The sequence below is a fragment of the Rhinoraja longicauda genome, chromosome 21 (assembly GCF_053455715.1).
Source record: "Rhinoraja longicauda isolate Sanriku21f chromosome 21, sRhiLon1.1, whole genome shotgun sequence".
NCBI lineage: Eukaryota > Metazoa > Chordata > Chondrichthyes > Rajiformes > Arhynchobatidae > Rhinoraja > Rhinoraja longicauda.
In genome coordinates, this window is record NC_135973.1 from 20,774,863 (window position 1) to 20,790,008 (window position 15,146).

The window sequence follows — 15,146 nt, forward strand, 5'->3', positions numbered from 1 at the left end:
ATTTTATTTGTCACATACACATAAATACACATACACATAAATGCGCAGTGAAATGAAAGATTACCCATAGACAACAATAAGAGCAATAAAAATAAGCAATAACACACACAATCATAACACAACACAAAAAGAAACATCCATCACAGTGAGTCTCCTCCAGCCACCTCACTGTGATAGAAGGCCAGAATGTCTTTTCTCTTCCCCTGCCGTCTTCTCCCGCGGTCAGGCTGTTGAAGTTGCCACGTTCCAGGCCGCGCCGGACGGTGAAAGGTCCGCAGCGGGCCGACCCAAGCCCTGCGATTCGGGGCGGGCGAAGACGCTGCACATTGGGGCAGTCGTGGCTCCCAACATTGAAGCTTCTTCCCTGCTGTTACCAGACTACTGAAAGACCCTGCCATAAGGTAAGGGTGCAATCCTGATCTCCCAACCTACTTCATTCCAGTCCTAGCACTTTTTTAAAATCTGCACTTTTTCTGTCACTATAACAGTACATTCTACACCCTGATATTTTTCTTTTTGCTCTACCGGTTGTACTTGTGTAGAGCTTGATTGTATATTCTGCACTGCTGCTTTGAACAAGAGCCATCCTGGACTCTGGGCCGAATGGCCTCATTCTCTGGTGGACCCTTCACTGGTTGCAAATGCAATGTCGGCAGAACTGTTTTGCCGACAGCAAGATGGTCCCAGTAGCCAATGCTTCTAGGTGTGTTTAACCCTCTTCATTGAGTTATGTGTCCTCCACAGTTTCCTGACATTCTGCTACAGTTAGCATTGGACGTGGAAGGTACGGTTGTTTCTGAGGACTTCCTCGCGGCAGTGTTTCATGCTCTCGAGAGGACCACTGGGACCATTTCACCCTCCAATCGGCTTCCAGGTGAATCAGTCTTTCCCCATCACTAAGCTCGTTGGAAAGCAGCCCAACTCTCTGTCCGAAGGTCTTCCCTTCAGAAGAGCCTTCTGTGTGCGACGAATGGCTATTTCTGTTTTTTGTTTACCCTCATCGATTGAAAGATTCAGCATGGAAACAACCCCTTCGGCCCATTCAGTCCACACAGACCATTGATCACCCACTCACAGTAGAATATAAAGTGCTGGAGTAAGTCACTGAGTCAGGCAGGATTTCTGGAGAACATGGAAAGGTGATGTTTTGGGTCAGGGCTGCATTGTTACCAATGCAGCTCAGATAGGGTCTGAAGAAGATGCAACCTCCACAGATGCTGGCTAACCCGCTGAGTTACTCCAGCATTTTGTGTTCTATGCAAGATTGCAACATCCGTAGTTCTTTATGTCTACCTGCACACACTAGTTCTATGTTATCCCCCTTTCTCATCCACTCTCGACACCAAAGGGGCAATTTACAGAGGGCCACTTCTTTGGGATGTGGGAGGAAACCCACGCAGTCACAGGGAGAACTGCAATCTCCACAGAGACAGCACCGAAGACAGGATTGAAGCGTGGTGTGTGAAGGTGTGCTCTGTGACACTGGTACAGCCTGGTGTTGGGTCCTCATCCACGGTGAGGTGATGAAGCGTTGCTCTCTCCGTCTCTCCCCAGGCTGTGGCGGGACTCGAACTCCATCCTCCGAGCACATCCTCAAGCTGGCGGACGCCAACTCCCATTGGTCAGCCGGCGAGCTGCGCTGCCTCTCCCCAGAGACGTTTGTACGGAGTGTCGAGCTCCTCGGTGCCCTGACAAGTTTCAGCATGGCCCAGCTCCTGGCCCTGAAGGAGAAAGCCAAGGAGGTTTGTGAGCACAGAACCATAACTGCATGTGATCCCTATCCCACCATTCCCTGCACACCCATGTGCCTATATAAAAGCCTCTGAAACACCACTATCATATCTGCCTCCACCACCACCACCCCTGACAGCACGTCCCAGACACCCACTGCTTAGAAGGGCCATGCCTGGATTATAGGGTGCTGTGCATTTCTGGTCATCCTTTGTGGCCCCCCCTTGGGGTAGCTGTCTCTCCGGTGTTTTGCCCAAGTGGCTGCTGAACACGCGCTAATGTTGGACACCCCGTCTGCAGGTGTGGGGGCCAGTGCGGAGCTGGAGGAAGCACCAGGTACGGGCACTCGGCCGCATCGCACTCTCTCTGAACGAGAGTGAAATCCGGGAACTCGAGCTCGGCTCCACCGACACTGTGGCGGCACTGATCCGGCACCGGCAGTGGTCTCCACCACAGGTATGAGGGGCATCTGTCCACAGAGCTCCCCACCACAGGGCGGGTCTGACTGCAGCATGCTGGTGCTGGTGGGGGTAGGAGGCGTCTGTCTGCAGGGAGCTGGGGGGTCTGACTGCTGTGGGGGTAGGGGGGGTTCTGATTGCTGGGGGGGGGGGTCTGACTGCAAGGGGCTGGGGGGAGGGGGGGTCTGACCAGGGAGCTGGGGGGGGGGGTCTGACTGCAGAGGGCTGGGGTGGTTTCTGACTGCAGGGGGGATCTGACTGCAGAGGGCTGGGGGGGGGGGGGGTCTGACTGCAGGGGGCGTCTGACTGCAGGGGGCGTCTGACTGCAGGGGGGGTCTGACTGCAGGGGGCTGGGGGGGGGTCTGACTGCAGGAAGCTGGGGGCGTCGGGCTGGAGGGGGCGTCTGACTGCAGGAGGGGTCTGACCACGGGGCTGGGGGGGGTCTGACTGCAGGAAGCTGGGGCGTCTGACTGCAGGGGGCTGGGGGGGGACTGACCGCAGGGAGCTGGGGGAGGGGGTCTGACTGCAGAGGAGGTCTGGCTGCAGAGGGGGTCTGACTGCAGGAAGCTGGGGGAGGGGGTCTGACTGCAGAGGGGGTCTGACTGCAGGGGGGTCTGACTGCAGGGGGGGTCTGACTGCAGGGGGCTGGAGGGGTCTGACTGCAGGGGGGGTCTGACTGCAGGGAGCTGGAGGGGTCTGACTGCAGGGGGGGTCTGACTGCAGGCGGCTGGCGGGACTGACTATAAGGGGGGGGGGACCGACTGTGGGGCGCCCCACCGCAGGGGGACAGGGGTTCCTGACTGCTGGGGTGGTCCCATCACGGAACGTGCCACTGCACAGCCCAGCGGCGGGCAACATCAACTGAGATTGTACACCGTTTGTGTCGGGGGTGTGGGTGGGAAGAAAGCTGGATAAGAGAGGTGGGGGCTGGACAAAACCTGGTAAATGATAGGTGGACACAAAGTGCTGATGTAACACAGCAGGTCAGGCAGTACCTCTGGAGAAAAAGGATGTGACGTTCTGGGTCAGGACCCAGAGATGGTCTGACCCGTTGACAGAAAGGATGAGGTGACGTTTCGGGTCGGAACCCTTCATACTGAGTCAGATTGTCAGTCTTGTGAGATGCAAATGTGAGTGCTCACAATCACGAAATCAATTATCCCTTTTTACCCCTTTCTCACAGTCTGAAGAAGGGTTCCGACACAAAAAGTCACCTACTACTTTTCTCCAGAAATGCCACCCGACCTGCTGAGTTACTTCAGCATTTTGTGTCTATCTTTGGTGCAAACCAGCATCTGCAGTTCCTTCCTACACGGAATTTAGGAGTTGGGTTAGATGTGGGCAATGGGACTGGTTTAGATGGCGCCTTTGGTTGGCATACATGAGTTGGGCCGAAGGGCCTGTTTCCATGCTGTACGATTCTAAATTATCTATTAGGGCCTTGGGCTATTTTGCTGAGGTACAGGTGTTTTGAGAGTGTGAGTTGTTGTACATTTATGTGTCTGCTCTCGCTCGGCAGGTTAGGTCCTTGTTGGAAGGGTTTCTCCACGACTCTGGCCTGCCAGTCGACGCTCTGGCCGGCTGGAACCTGGCTGGGCTTGGCAGATTGCTGTGCGCGATGACCGGCCCTGAGCTCGACTCCGTGAGCACTGCCGCCTACAGGTAGGGAGACCGTTTTACAAGCCTCAACTCTCTCTGTCCATGGTGTGCCTGATACCCAGGGGTTGTGCCTGTTTAATATAGAACACAGAACAGTACAGCACAGGAACAGACCCTTCGGCCCACAATGTCCATGATGAACATGATGTCAAGTTAAACTATCGCAGTTACTTGGAAATCTGATTCCTATTTAAGTATGGACCTTTGGAATAATGAAATTTCTAACTGTATCCCACTTGAAAAAATTACTTATAATTTAAGGAACAAATATGATACTTTTTTTAATATCTGGCGTCCTTATCTACAAAAGAGGGGCCTATATATATAGAAGAATTGTTCATATTCTCAATGGTTCTTTTGGGAGAGAGGTGTATATATATATACAGTTTATTCTGTTTGGAATTCCATGGTGCGTGTGCAGGACCCCCAACACCCAGGCAGTCTTTAATCTTTAATCCTTTTTTCTTTTCTTCTTTTTTTCTTATTTGGGGTTAGTATAAGGGGGGTGGGGGGAAGGGTGGGAGGGTTTGTTTTCTAAAAAGTTCTGTAAAAAATAAAAATAAATAAAAATAAAAAATAAATTTAAAAAAAAGTTAAACTAATCTCCTCTGCCTGCACATGATCCATATCCCTCCATTCCCTGCAAATCCATGTGCCCATGTAAAAGCCTCTTAAACACCACTATCATATATGCTTCCACCCCCATCCCTAGCAGCGTGTTCCAAGCACCCACCACTCTCTGTGTAGAAAAATAAAGTGCCCCGCACACCACCTTTAAACTTTGCCCCTTTCATCTAAAAGCTATGCCCTCAAGTCTTTGACATTTCCATCCTGGAGAAAAAGGTTCTGACTGTCTACCCTATATTTGCCTCTATTCATTTTATCTACTTCAATCAGGTCTCCTCTCAACCTCTGACGATCCAGAGAACACAATCCCAGTCTGTCCAATACCTCCTTATAACTAACACCTTCGAATCCAGGCAGCATTCTGGTAAACCTCTTCTGCACCCTTTCTAACGCCTCTACATCCTTGTTGTAATTGGGGCAACCGGGATCATGTGCAGGCAGAGGAGAACAAGGCATCATGTTAGGCATGGACATTGACGGACCGTTCCTGTGTGGTACTTCGCTGTGCTCCGTGCTCTATATTCAGATGGTGGTTCTTATATGGAACACACTGCCTGAAGAGTGGTGGAGGCAGAGAGACTCTTTAGATGAGATCTTGGCGTATTAGAGTGCAGCAGATACATTCGGAGAGGCGACCATCAGAGCGAGGAAACCTATAAGGCGGGCGGTCAGGGAAGCCTCTGAGCACGCCGCACTCTAGGACCATTGTTCATGTTGAAAAATTATGATGAAGTTGTCTTGGAAGGTAATGATACAAGTCCACCACTGATTTTCCAGCAACTGGTGATCTGGCACATGCTTTAATCCGGACAAAATTACGAGAGCGAAATTGAAAATTTTCCTCAAATGTGGCCCCCAGGCTGTGTGAGGCGGACGATCTGTCCCTCATCGGGACTTTCACGGTCAATCGGCGGGACAACTTGCCCCTTGTGGCTGGGGCTTTGGTACTCCGGCCTGGCTGGAGCCGGCAGATCTGTTCCCATAGTCAACTTCCAGGGCCGACTTTGCGGTTTTCTGGCGCCTTGGCGAACCATTCTGGTACAGTTCACTTTCTCTTGGAGGCCATGACCTCTGTCGGTCTGGCAAAACGGATAATCCGCCAAGGCTCTGGAACAAAGGGTGCTGGAAAATCTGTGGTGGACCTGTTTATTATTGTCACGTGTACTAAGATACAGTGAAATTTTTTGTTTGTGTGCTATACAGTCAAACCATACCATACATGAGTACAATCATGCTAGGTAGAAGTACAACAGGTAGTCTGAAGAGAAAAATTACCAGAGTGCAGAATATAGTGTTACAGTGGTGTAGCATTAAAATTACAAATCAAATTCAGATTTTTAAAGTTCAAAGTTCACAATAAGGCAGGTTGGGAAATCGAGACCACACCTTAGATATGGGAGGACTGTCAGTGGTTTGATAAGTTGCTAAACCAAGTTGTGATGTAGACACAAGGAACTGCAGATATTGGAATCGAGCAAAACACAAAATGTTGGAGGAAGTCAGAGAGTCAGGCAGCATCTGTGGAGCGACGTTTTGGGTCAGGACCCTTCTTCATTTTGATTGGATTGAGGAAGGGAAACCTGAAACCCGAGTGGCGGGCGGGATAAAGCATGGCAAGTAATAGGTGGATACGGGTGTGGGGGGGGGATTGGCAGATAGGTGCAGTAAGTGACAAAGGCTAGAGGTGAAAAAGACTCAAAAGGGTGTCAGATAAGGGTAAACAAAGGTGAGTGAAATGTAAAGCCAGAGGGAGGGTGTGGAAGGGGACGGGGAGGGCAAAGAGGTGGGGGGATAAAAGGGAAATAGGGGACTGGGGAATAGGAGAGGAAGGGGAATGGAGTGGGGTAATGGGGGGAGGGGGTCTATGGGAGAACTCTGGGATAGGAGACATGGGAAAGAAAGGGGATTTGTGGGGGGGGGGAGGGATTATTTGAAGTTGGGGAATTCAATGTTCATACTGTGCTGTTTCTCCAGCGCTTTGTGTGTTGATCAAGCTGTGATGCATCCCAGCAGGGTGCTTTGTACGAGTGCAGCCTGAATAACGGTCAGTGTTGTGGGTGTCCGAGTCACACAGAGGGAGGAGGAGTGGAGGGAGCTCTGTGGTCGCTCCTCATGTAACGTGACCGCTGCGCCTGTTAACTGGCCTCTTCCTCTTGCAGCATTGCAGCGGCGCGGGTGGGCGAGCTGGCCTGCGAGGCGCAGGTCCTGCGGCGGCTGCTGAGGAAGGCGAGGGAGGTGTTCGGCGACCTCGGCCAATGGCACGGCTTTGTCCTGTGGGAGGTCGGAACAGTAGCAGGTCAGAGAGCGAGGTGGTGACCATGAGCGGGGACCATGAGAGTCCTCAGCACCAGGGACGGGGCACAGACGGCAATCACGGGAGATATCCAAACGCTGCTGGGCAGACGGATTTCAGATTAGATTGGAGAAGAGTCATAATGTTACAGAGCCGCAATGTGGAGACATATCCTTTAGTCATTCTTCAAGCTTCCATTTCCATTAAACATCGAGCAGCACAGCAATGTCCCTGCCAAACGTGATGCCAAGTTAAACTAATCTCCTCTGCTTGCACGCGATCCATATCCCTCCATCCCCGCATATCCATGTGTCCATCCAAATGCCTCTTAAACACCACAATTGTATCTGCCTCCACCACCACCCCTGCGGCACCCACTGCTCTTGGTGTAAAAAAATCTTGCTCTGTATATATCCTTTGATCGTGAGTTGCCTCAGAATATATATGAGGATGTTGCCAGGTCTAGAGAGTCTGAGCTATAGGGAGAGGTTGAGTAGGCTGGGACTCTCTTCCTTGGAGCGCAGGAGGATGAGGGGTGATCTTACAGAGATGTATAAAATCATGAGAGGAATAGATCGAGTAGAAGCACAGAGTCTCTTCCCAGAGTAGGGGAATAGAGGACTTGAGGACATAGGTTTAAGGTGAAAGGGAAAAGATTTAATAGGAATCTGAGGGGTAACATTTTCACACAATGGGTGGTGGGTGTATGGAACAAGCTGCCAGAGGAGGTAGTTGAGGCTGGGACTATTCCAACATTTAAGAAACAGTTAGATAGGTACATGGATAGGACAGGTTTGGAGGGATATGGACCAAATGGGGGCAGGAGGGACTGGTGTAGCTGGGACATGTTGGCCGGTGTAGGCAAGTTGGGTCGAAGGACCTATTTCCACGCTGTATCACTCTATGACTCTATCTACAGTTCCTAGTGCCAGCATCTCCCTTCCCGAGCAGCAGCTGGTAGTGCTGTTGCATGTGCTATTAAGGACTCCCCAATAGAAGGAGGTTCCAATGTAGGGCACCAATAATCAAATGGTGAGGAGGGAAGAACATAGAAGAGGACAGCACAGGAACAGTCCCTTTGGACCACCATGTCTTGTTAAATCCTATCAGGCCCTCCACCCCTAACCCTTTTACGTTCTAGCGAAAACAACCAAGTCTGTCCAATTTCTCCTTGATGCTAATACCCTCTAGTCCAGGCAGTATTTTGGTAAACATGTTCTGCACCCTCTCCAAAGCCTCCACATCTTCCTGTAATGGGAAAACCAGAACTGCTGAACATGTAGAAACTGCAGATGCTGGTTTCCAAAAAAATGACACAACATGCTGGAATAACTCAGTGGGTCTAGCAACATCTCTGGTGCACATGGATGCTATCTGACCTGCTAAGTTACTCCAGCAGATAGACACAAAAAGCTGGAGTAACTCAGGCAGCATCTCTAGAGAGAAAATTCTGAAGAAAGGTCTCGACCCAAAACGTCACCCATTCCTTCTCTCTAGAGATGCTGCCTGTCCTGCTGTTACTCCAGCTTTTTTTTGTCTATCTTCGATTTAAACCAGCATCTGCAGTTCCTTCCTACGTTACTCCAGCGCTTTGTATCTGCTGAACATGATGCCTACTTAAACTACTACCTTCTCCCTGTCACTGACCCATATCCCTCCATTCATAAAAACCTCTTGAACGCCACTATCGTATCTGCCTCAATAAAAAATATTGCCCCACACATCTTTAATTTTTTTTCCTCTGACCTTGAAGCTATGTCCTTTTGTCTTTCCCATTTCCACCCTGGGGAAAAATGTTCTATTTACCCTATCTATGCCTCTCATGATTCTATCTACTTCTATCAGGTCTCCGCTAAACCTCAAACTCCAGAGAAAACTATCCAAGTTTGTCCATCTGCTCGTTATAACTAATACCCTCTAATCCAGGCAGCATTCTGGTAAACCTCTGCACCCTCTCCAAAGATTCCTATAATTGCTGCTTCCTCTTTCAATGTTGTAATGCAAGGTGTCAGTAGTTCAAACCTGCAAATGGATAAGCAGGGAATGGAGGGATGTGGATCACACACAGGCAGTTGAGATTAGTTTAACTTGGCATCTTGTTCAGCCCAGACATTGTGGGATGAAGGGCCTATTCCTGTGCTGTACTGTTTTATGTTCTATGTTCTGCTTGAGGTCCCATTAAGAAGCAAGGATATCCTGTTTGTCCTGGATATAAACCATCCTAATACTGCTTTGAATGTTTCGGGGGACCTATTTGGGGTTACTAATAGATCCAAAGAGGTTTAGTGCAGGCAGAGTTCTAAAATTCTCCATGATCTTGACAGAGTGGGTGTGGAGAGGATGTTTGCACTTTCTCTGGTAGTTGTACAATATAGAATCAGGTCCTTTGACCCACGCTGTCTTTGATTGCGCTACAGACTTTAGTTTTTGCACTAGTAGTATGTTCTACATCTTAAGAGCAGAATTAGACCATTTGGCTCATCAGGTTTACTCCATTATTGAATCATGGCTGAACAAACTTTCCCTCTCAATGCCATTCTCCTGCCTTCTTCCCATGACCTTTAACACACTTACTGATCAAGAACCTATAATTTTCCGCTAACTAATGATGGGTATTAATTTATTGAATGTTTAAAACATTATATTTATCTGTGTATTGTGTTTCTGGGTTTGTTAAGCTGCAGCAAGTATTATATCGTCTCATTGTTCGGTGCATATGACAAACTCTCTGGGCTCACTATTTACTGTTGAACCTTTCACAGCCGGGATGAGTGGAGAGGAGCTGAAACTGCTGGATCCTGACTTGATGCCCTACTTCACCCCGGAGGCCATGGCCATACTCCCCACCAACGTGTTCAAGGTGAGGAGACCGTCGGGGCTTTGTGCCTGATCTGGGCATGGGTTGGTGGGGAGAGGGGATGGGCAGCGTTAGTGCAGGCAGCATATGTAGTACAGGGAGCAGGTGAGAAACACAGCTGCCTCTGAACCAGCATTTCCAGACACCCCCCCCCCCCCAATGTTAACTGGGCTGAGTAAAATTATCCCTAACGTGTAGGGATTGGATGAGAAGATGGGATAACGTGGTTGGTCATTGTGGACTCAGTGGGTCAAAGTGCCTGTTTCTGTTGTTGAATTTCTAAATTAGAAACTACACTAAAGCTGGACCATTTTGAGTTGGATTTGCTTGTAATGACAAAAGAAAAATATACAAAGGAACTGGCTTTTCAGTCTCTGCTGCACATGATGCCAAGTTAAACTATTCTTTGCCTGCATGTTATCTTTGGATGGGGAGTTTAGGGGGGGGGGGGGGAGGAGTGGAGTTGATGTGAATATTGGGAGAACTAAAGAAATAATGACATTAGTGCAGGTACAGTATAAGTGAGTATTTGATGGCAGCATGGACTCAGTGGGTCAAAGGGCCTGTTTCTGCGCTGGATGTGACTGCACATGCCGCCACCACCTCCACTTGTGTAATGTGCCCTATGTCCTCGTGTAATTGCACCCTAACACAGACTCTTTTAACCTCTGCTCCCCCAAACCACCTCCAACGTCCTCCACAACATAAAACTTGTTTCATTTCTCACCTTTCCTGGTTCCAGTGAGCCAAGCATTTGCCTCTGTTCACCCTACACGGAGGTTGTCCGGCTTGCTGACTAAGTCCGGACCTGCGACGGGTGGCTGGGTTATGTGTGTGCGGTTTTGTTTTTTACTGCAGGAACTCTCTCCGGAGCAGCTGAAGAAGCTGGGGCCAGAGAACTCAGCGGCTGTGACAGCGGCCCAAGAAGCCGCTCTGAATCGGGAGCAGATCGCTGGGCTGCGGGCTGCCAGGGACGGAGGCGATTCCAACGAGACGCCACAGTCCACAGCCCCACTCACAGGTAACGTGGCCAACAATCTCTGAGCAGAGCTTCACTAATTCTATTAAGTCAGGTCTAGATGAGTTTATTGACATTTACATAGCGAGGTACACATGCCAACATCTATCACCTGTTCACACCAGTTCTATGTTATCCCACATTCTCATCCACTCCCTACACACTAGGGGCAATTTACAGAGGCCAATTAATCCACAAACCCCTCACGTCTAGGATGTGGGAGGAAACTGGTGCACCTGCAGAAAACCCATGCGGTTACACGAAGAACATGTAAACTCCATACTGGTTACAAAACACGCACTTTTAATTTTAGGTTTTTAAGATTCAGCATGGAAACGGGCCCTTCGGCTCACCATTGGCCCTCCTGACCATTGATCACCCGTTCACACTAGTTCTGTTACCCCACTTTCACATCCACTCCCTGCACACTAGGGGCAATTTAGAGGCCGATTAATCCACAAACCCCTCACGTCTTTGGGATGTAGGAGGAAACCCATGTGGTCATAGGGAGAACACACACACTTCACACAGTTTACAAAATAAGCACATTTAGTTTTTGATTTTAGAGATATACCATGGAAATGGCCCTTTGGCCTACCAAGTCCATGCCGACTATTGATCACCCGTTCATACTAGTTCTATGTTATCCCACTTTCACATCCACTCCTTACACACCACAGGCAATTTACAGAGGGGAAATTAACCTACGAACACCGCACATCTTGGGATGTGGGAAGAAACCGGAGCACCCGGAGAAACCCACGCGGTCACAGGAAGAGTGTGCAAACCACACAGACAGCACCTGAAGTCAGGATTAAAGCTGTGAGGCAGCAGCTCTAGCGGCTAGGCAGCAGCTCTAGCGGCTGTGCCTCCTTATTTAAAGGAACTCTGAGGGATGGAATTATGGTTGGAATTGATTGGGAATAATTTGACATTTGGCGAAAGGTAGTGTGGAACTAGGTGAGGTCACTCATTGTGGCCCCAGTTCCCATCTCTCCATCTACCCACTGTGGCCCCAGTTCCCCCTTCACCATCCACTCACTGGGCCCTGGTTACACACTACATTTAAGCTTACCTAGTTCTGTTTCCGACACGAAATGTCATCTATTCCTTTTCTCCAGAGATGCTGCCTGACCCGCTGAGTTACACCAGCGTTTTGTGTCTATCTCCCTTTTAACTTAGGTTCACCTTTTTTTTAAAGTGAATAAAAATTGCATTTGAGTATTATAAAATAACATGCGATCATCTGCGAATTCTGTCCAGCACTACCAAAGTCCAAGCAGACCGAATTAACGGTGTTTTACTGTACTGTCAAACAAATGCAGATAAAGAATAATTTTAGTGTTCAGTTGATGTGCTTCCGACGTCTAATAATTCCTTTCTTTAATCGCACTCTTCTACAGGTTCAGCATACCGTGGTGAGATGTGCTTCCTGCTCTGGACTGCCTTCACAGCCGTGTATTTTGCAGACAATTGCCAAATCCTAGCACATAATATTTGTACATAGTAACATACTAACGGTCAACTGGTGTAGATATCAGTATAATATGGCTAACTGTAAAGACTTAGATTAGTGAATCTCCAGAAAGATATTCTCGCATTCTTCTTTGCTGTACATTCAGGGGATGTGGGGTTCACAGGCTTAGCCAGCATGTAATTGCCCATCGCTCATTGCCCGTGGGAGGGTGGTGGTGGTGAGCTGCCTTCTTGAAGCACTGCAGTTCTGGAGGTGTACAGACTGTCAGGGAGAGAGTTCCAGGATTTTGACCCAGCGATAGTGAAGTAAGGGTGATATATTTCCAAAATATAGAAACATAGAACTGCAGATGCTGGTTTATACAAAAGATTGATACATAATACTGGAGTAACTTAGCGGGTCAGGCAGCATCTCTCGAGAAAGGATGGGTGGTGTTTCAGGTTGGGACCCCCAGTTAATCAGTCTGAAGAAAAGTCCTGACCCGAAATGTCACCAGTTCTTTTGATCTTAATACATCCAAGGGAGAAGGCAGATTCGGGCTTGGTTTAATATCATAGTCACAAAAATGCTCCCCTGACATTGTGGCACTCCCTCATTCCTCCATCGCTCTCCCATCATATGTCACACAAAGCGTGGCTTAAACATATATGACCTTATGGGCTGAGAAAGTATTGCAGGTAGTTCTGCTATCATGCCATAGATGTGTTCCTACAAAACCTTGTGTTATAGAAAATTGCATTGTAAATGGGGGGATAATGGGATTAGGGAGTTTCAGACTTGCAATAAGTTTTTTTTGTCTCTGCACCATTTTCAAGGTGAGAGGGACCAAGTCTAAAAGAGATGTGCAGGACAGGTTTTTTACATAGAGAGTGGTGAGTACCTGGAATGCACTGCCAGAGGTTTTGGTGGAGGCAGATGCGATAATGGTGTTGATGAGGCTTTTAGATTGGCAGGGAAAGGAGGGATATAGATTATGTACAGACGGAGGAGATTAGTTTAAATTGGCATTATCTTTGCGGTCTGAAGGGCCTGTGCTATACTTTTGTATGTTCTTAAAAATAAAGGTCTTTTCAATAGCTATAAGTTTATAGTTTTGCTACTGCAAGCCAAGTTGCATTGTTTAATAAAGTATTATTGCACAAGTGTCACTGGAAGCGAAAGCCTGTCAGTTTGTGATGAAACGCAGACTGTCTTCTTAAGAGACAATAATACCTGATTACTGCGGGGAGATTACCGGGAGATAGGGTTTTTCCAAGACAGGTGATTTTTCTGTTTATGTTCATAAGTTGTAGGAGCAGAATTAGGCCATTTGGCCCATCAATTCTACTCCGCCATTCAATCATGGCTGATCTATCTTTCCTTCTCCACCCCATTCTCTTGCCTTCTCCCCATAACCCCTGATACCTTTACTAATCAGGAATCTGTCAATCAAAATATCCTGCCTTCTCCCCATAACCCCTGATACCCTTACTGATCAAGAATCTGTCAATCTGTGCTTTAAAATGCCAAATGACCTGGCCTTCATGGCTGTCTGTAGCAATGAATTCCTCAGATTCAAAACTATGTCAATTTACAATGTAACCTTTGAACGGTTCTCTAATTCCTGATCAAAATAGTATTATAACTAATTATAGCAGATCCACCTGTACTCAGCAGTGGTTGAGACAGGTAGAATGACACCATTTAAAATACTTTTAGACAGGTATGTGGATTGGAAAGGTTTAGAGGGAAATAGGCCAAAAGTGGGCAAATGGGACGAGGTTACATGTGGTATCTTGGACGGCATGGGAAAGTTGGGCCGAAGGGCCTGTTTCCATTCAGGTTAGGACTCTTCTTCAGAATCGGGTCGAAGTGCAGGAGATCTGTTCGAATCGGAGAGGGAGCAGTGCAAGATGCTCTCAGGACTTCTGTCGGAGAGAGGCGGAGAACATGTGTGAGGAGATTTTGCAATGGCGCATTGAAAAGGAGATGGCATGGTGGTGCAGCGGTAGAGTTGCTTTTTTTTGTGCTGGAGACTCTGGTTGTTCCTGACTATGGGTGCTGTCTACGGAGTTTGTTCGTTCTTCCCGTGACCTGTGTGGGTTTTCTCCGGGATCTCCTCCCACACTCCAAAGATATACACGTTTGTTGGTTATTTGGCTTGGTATTATTGTAAATTGTCCCTAGTGTGTGTAGGATAGTCTGTGTGTTGGGACAGCTGGTTAGCGTCGATTTGGAGGGCCAAAGGACCTGTTTCCACGCTGTATTTCTAAACTCAACAAGGAACTGCAGCTGCTGGAACCATCAGTTAAAAATACACAAAGTGCTGGAGGAACTCAACGGGTCAGGCAATGTCTGTAGAGGAAATGGACAGTTGATGTTTTAGGTCGGGACCCTTCAGGGATTTTTAAAGCATTGCTTATATCTGATTAACATGGCAGAATTTCTTTTGAGGGGTAGCCTACATAGTATACAGATTTTGAATGTTATTTGTAGGGATTTACAGAAGATTTTTGATAAAGTCTATCACAAGTGTTGACATTCTGGATTTTTGGAATTGATGCAAATTATTGACCTTGCTCAAAAGTTGGCTGACCGTTTAAAGACACAGAATATCAGGCAGGAACTCAAATGGCAAGGCGTGAGGATCCGTATTCGTCAGGAAACATTAAACTGCAAAGGAAATATTTTTGCCAAGTGGATGGAGCAAAGCTCATCTCGTCAAAATGGCCAGAACAGACTATCTTTTTGATGGTGAAAAACAAAAAAAACGTAATCTTAAGGAGAAAAGGCAAATAAAATGCTGAACAAAAGACAAAGTGCTGGGGAAACTCAGTGTCCCCAACGAGGAAGACATTTTGAGTCAGGATCATTCATCAGAATTTCTTTCTCCTTGTAGCACCTAGTTCTCGTTTGCTTTGTACCTCTAAAGAAGGGTAATTGTGTGGATTTTGTGAGGCAAAGACATGACGTTGAGTGGCACACTGGCCCTTGAAGAGGGGCAGTGGGCGTGGTTTCCTCAGAGCGGGCGGAGGGGACTGCGGGGA

At 48.0% G+C, this 15,146-nt stretch overlaps 1 protein-coding gene across 1 annotated transcript in view; it reads left to right on the forward strand.

Moving 5' to 3' along the window:
* The window catches only part of LOC144604026 (otoancorin-like), a 40,028-nt gene extending 26,798 nt beyond the window's left edge, over window positions 1-13,230 (forward strand). The window contains exons 22-29 of the mRNA XM_078418046.1: window positions 745-874; window positions 1,555-1,742; window positions 2,032-2,187; window positions 3,709-3,851; window positions 6,635-6,771; window positions 9,531-9,628; window positions 10,484-10,646; window positions 12,047-13,230. Coding sequence (XP_078274172.1) covers window positions 745-874; window positions 1,555-1,742; window positions 2,032-2,187; window positions 3,709-3,851; window positions 6,635-6,771; window positions 9,531-9,628; window positions 10,484-10,646; window positions 12,047-12,150 — 1,119 coding nt within the window. The 3' untranslated portion in view covers window positions 12,151-13,230. The remainder of the gene's footprint in view (window positions 1-744; window positions 875-1,554; window positions 1,743-2,031; window positions 2,188-3,708; window positions 3,852-6,634; window positions 6,772-9,530; window positions 9,629-10,483; window positions 10,647-12,046) is intronic.
* Window positions 13,231-15,146: the final 1,916 nt, after the last annotated feature.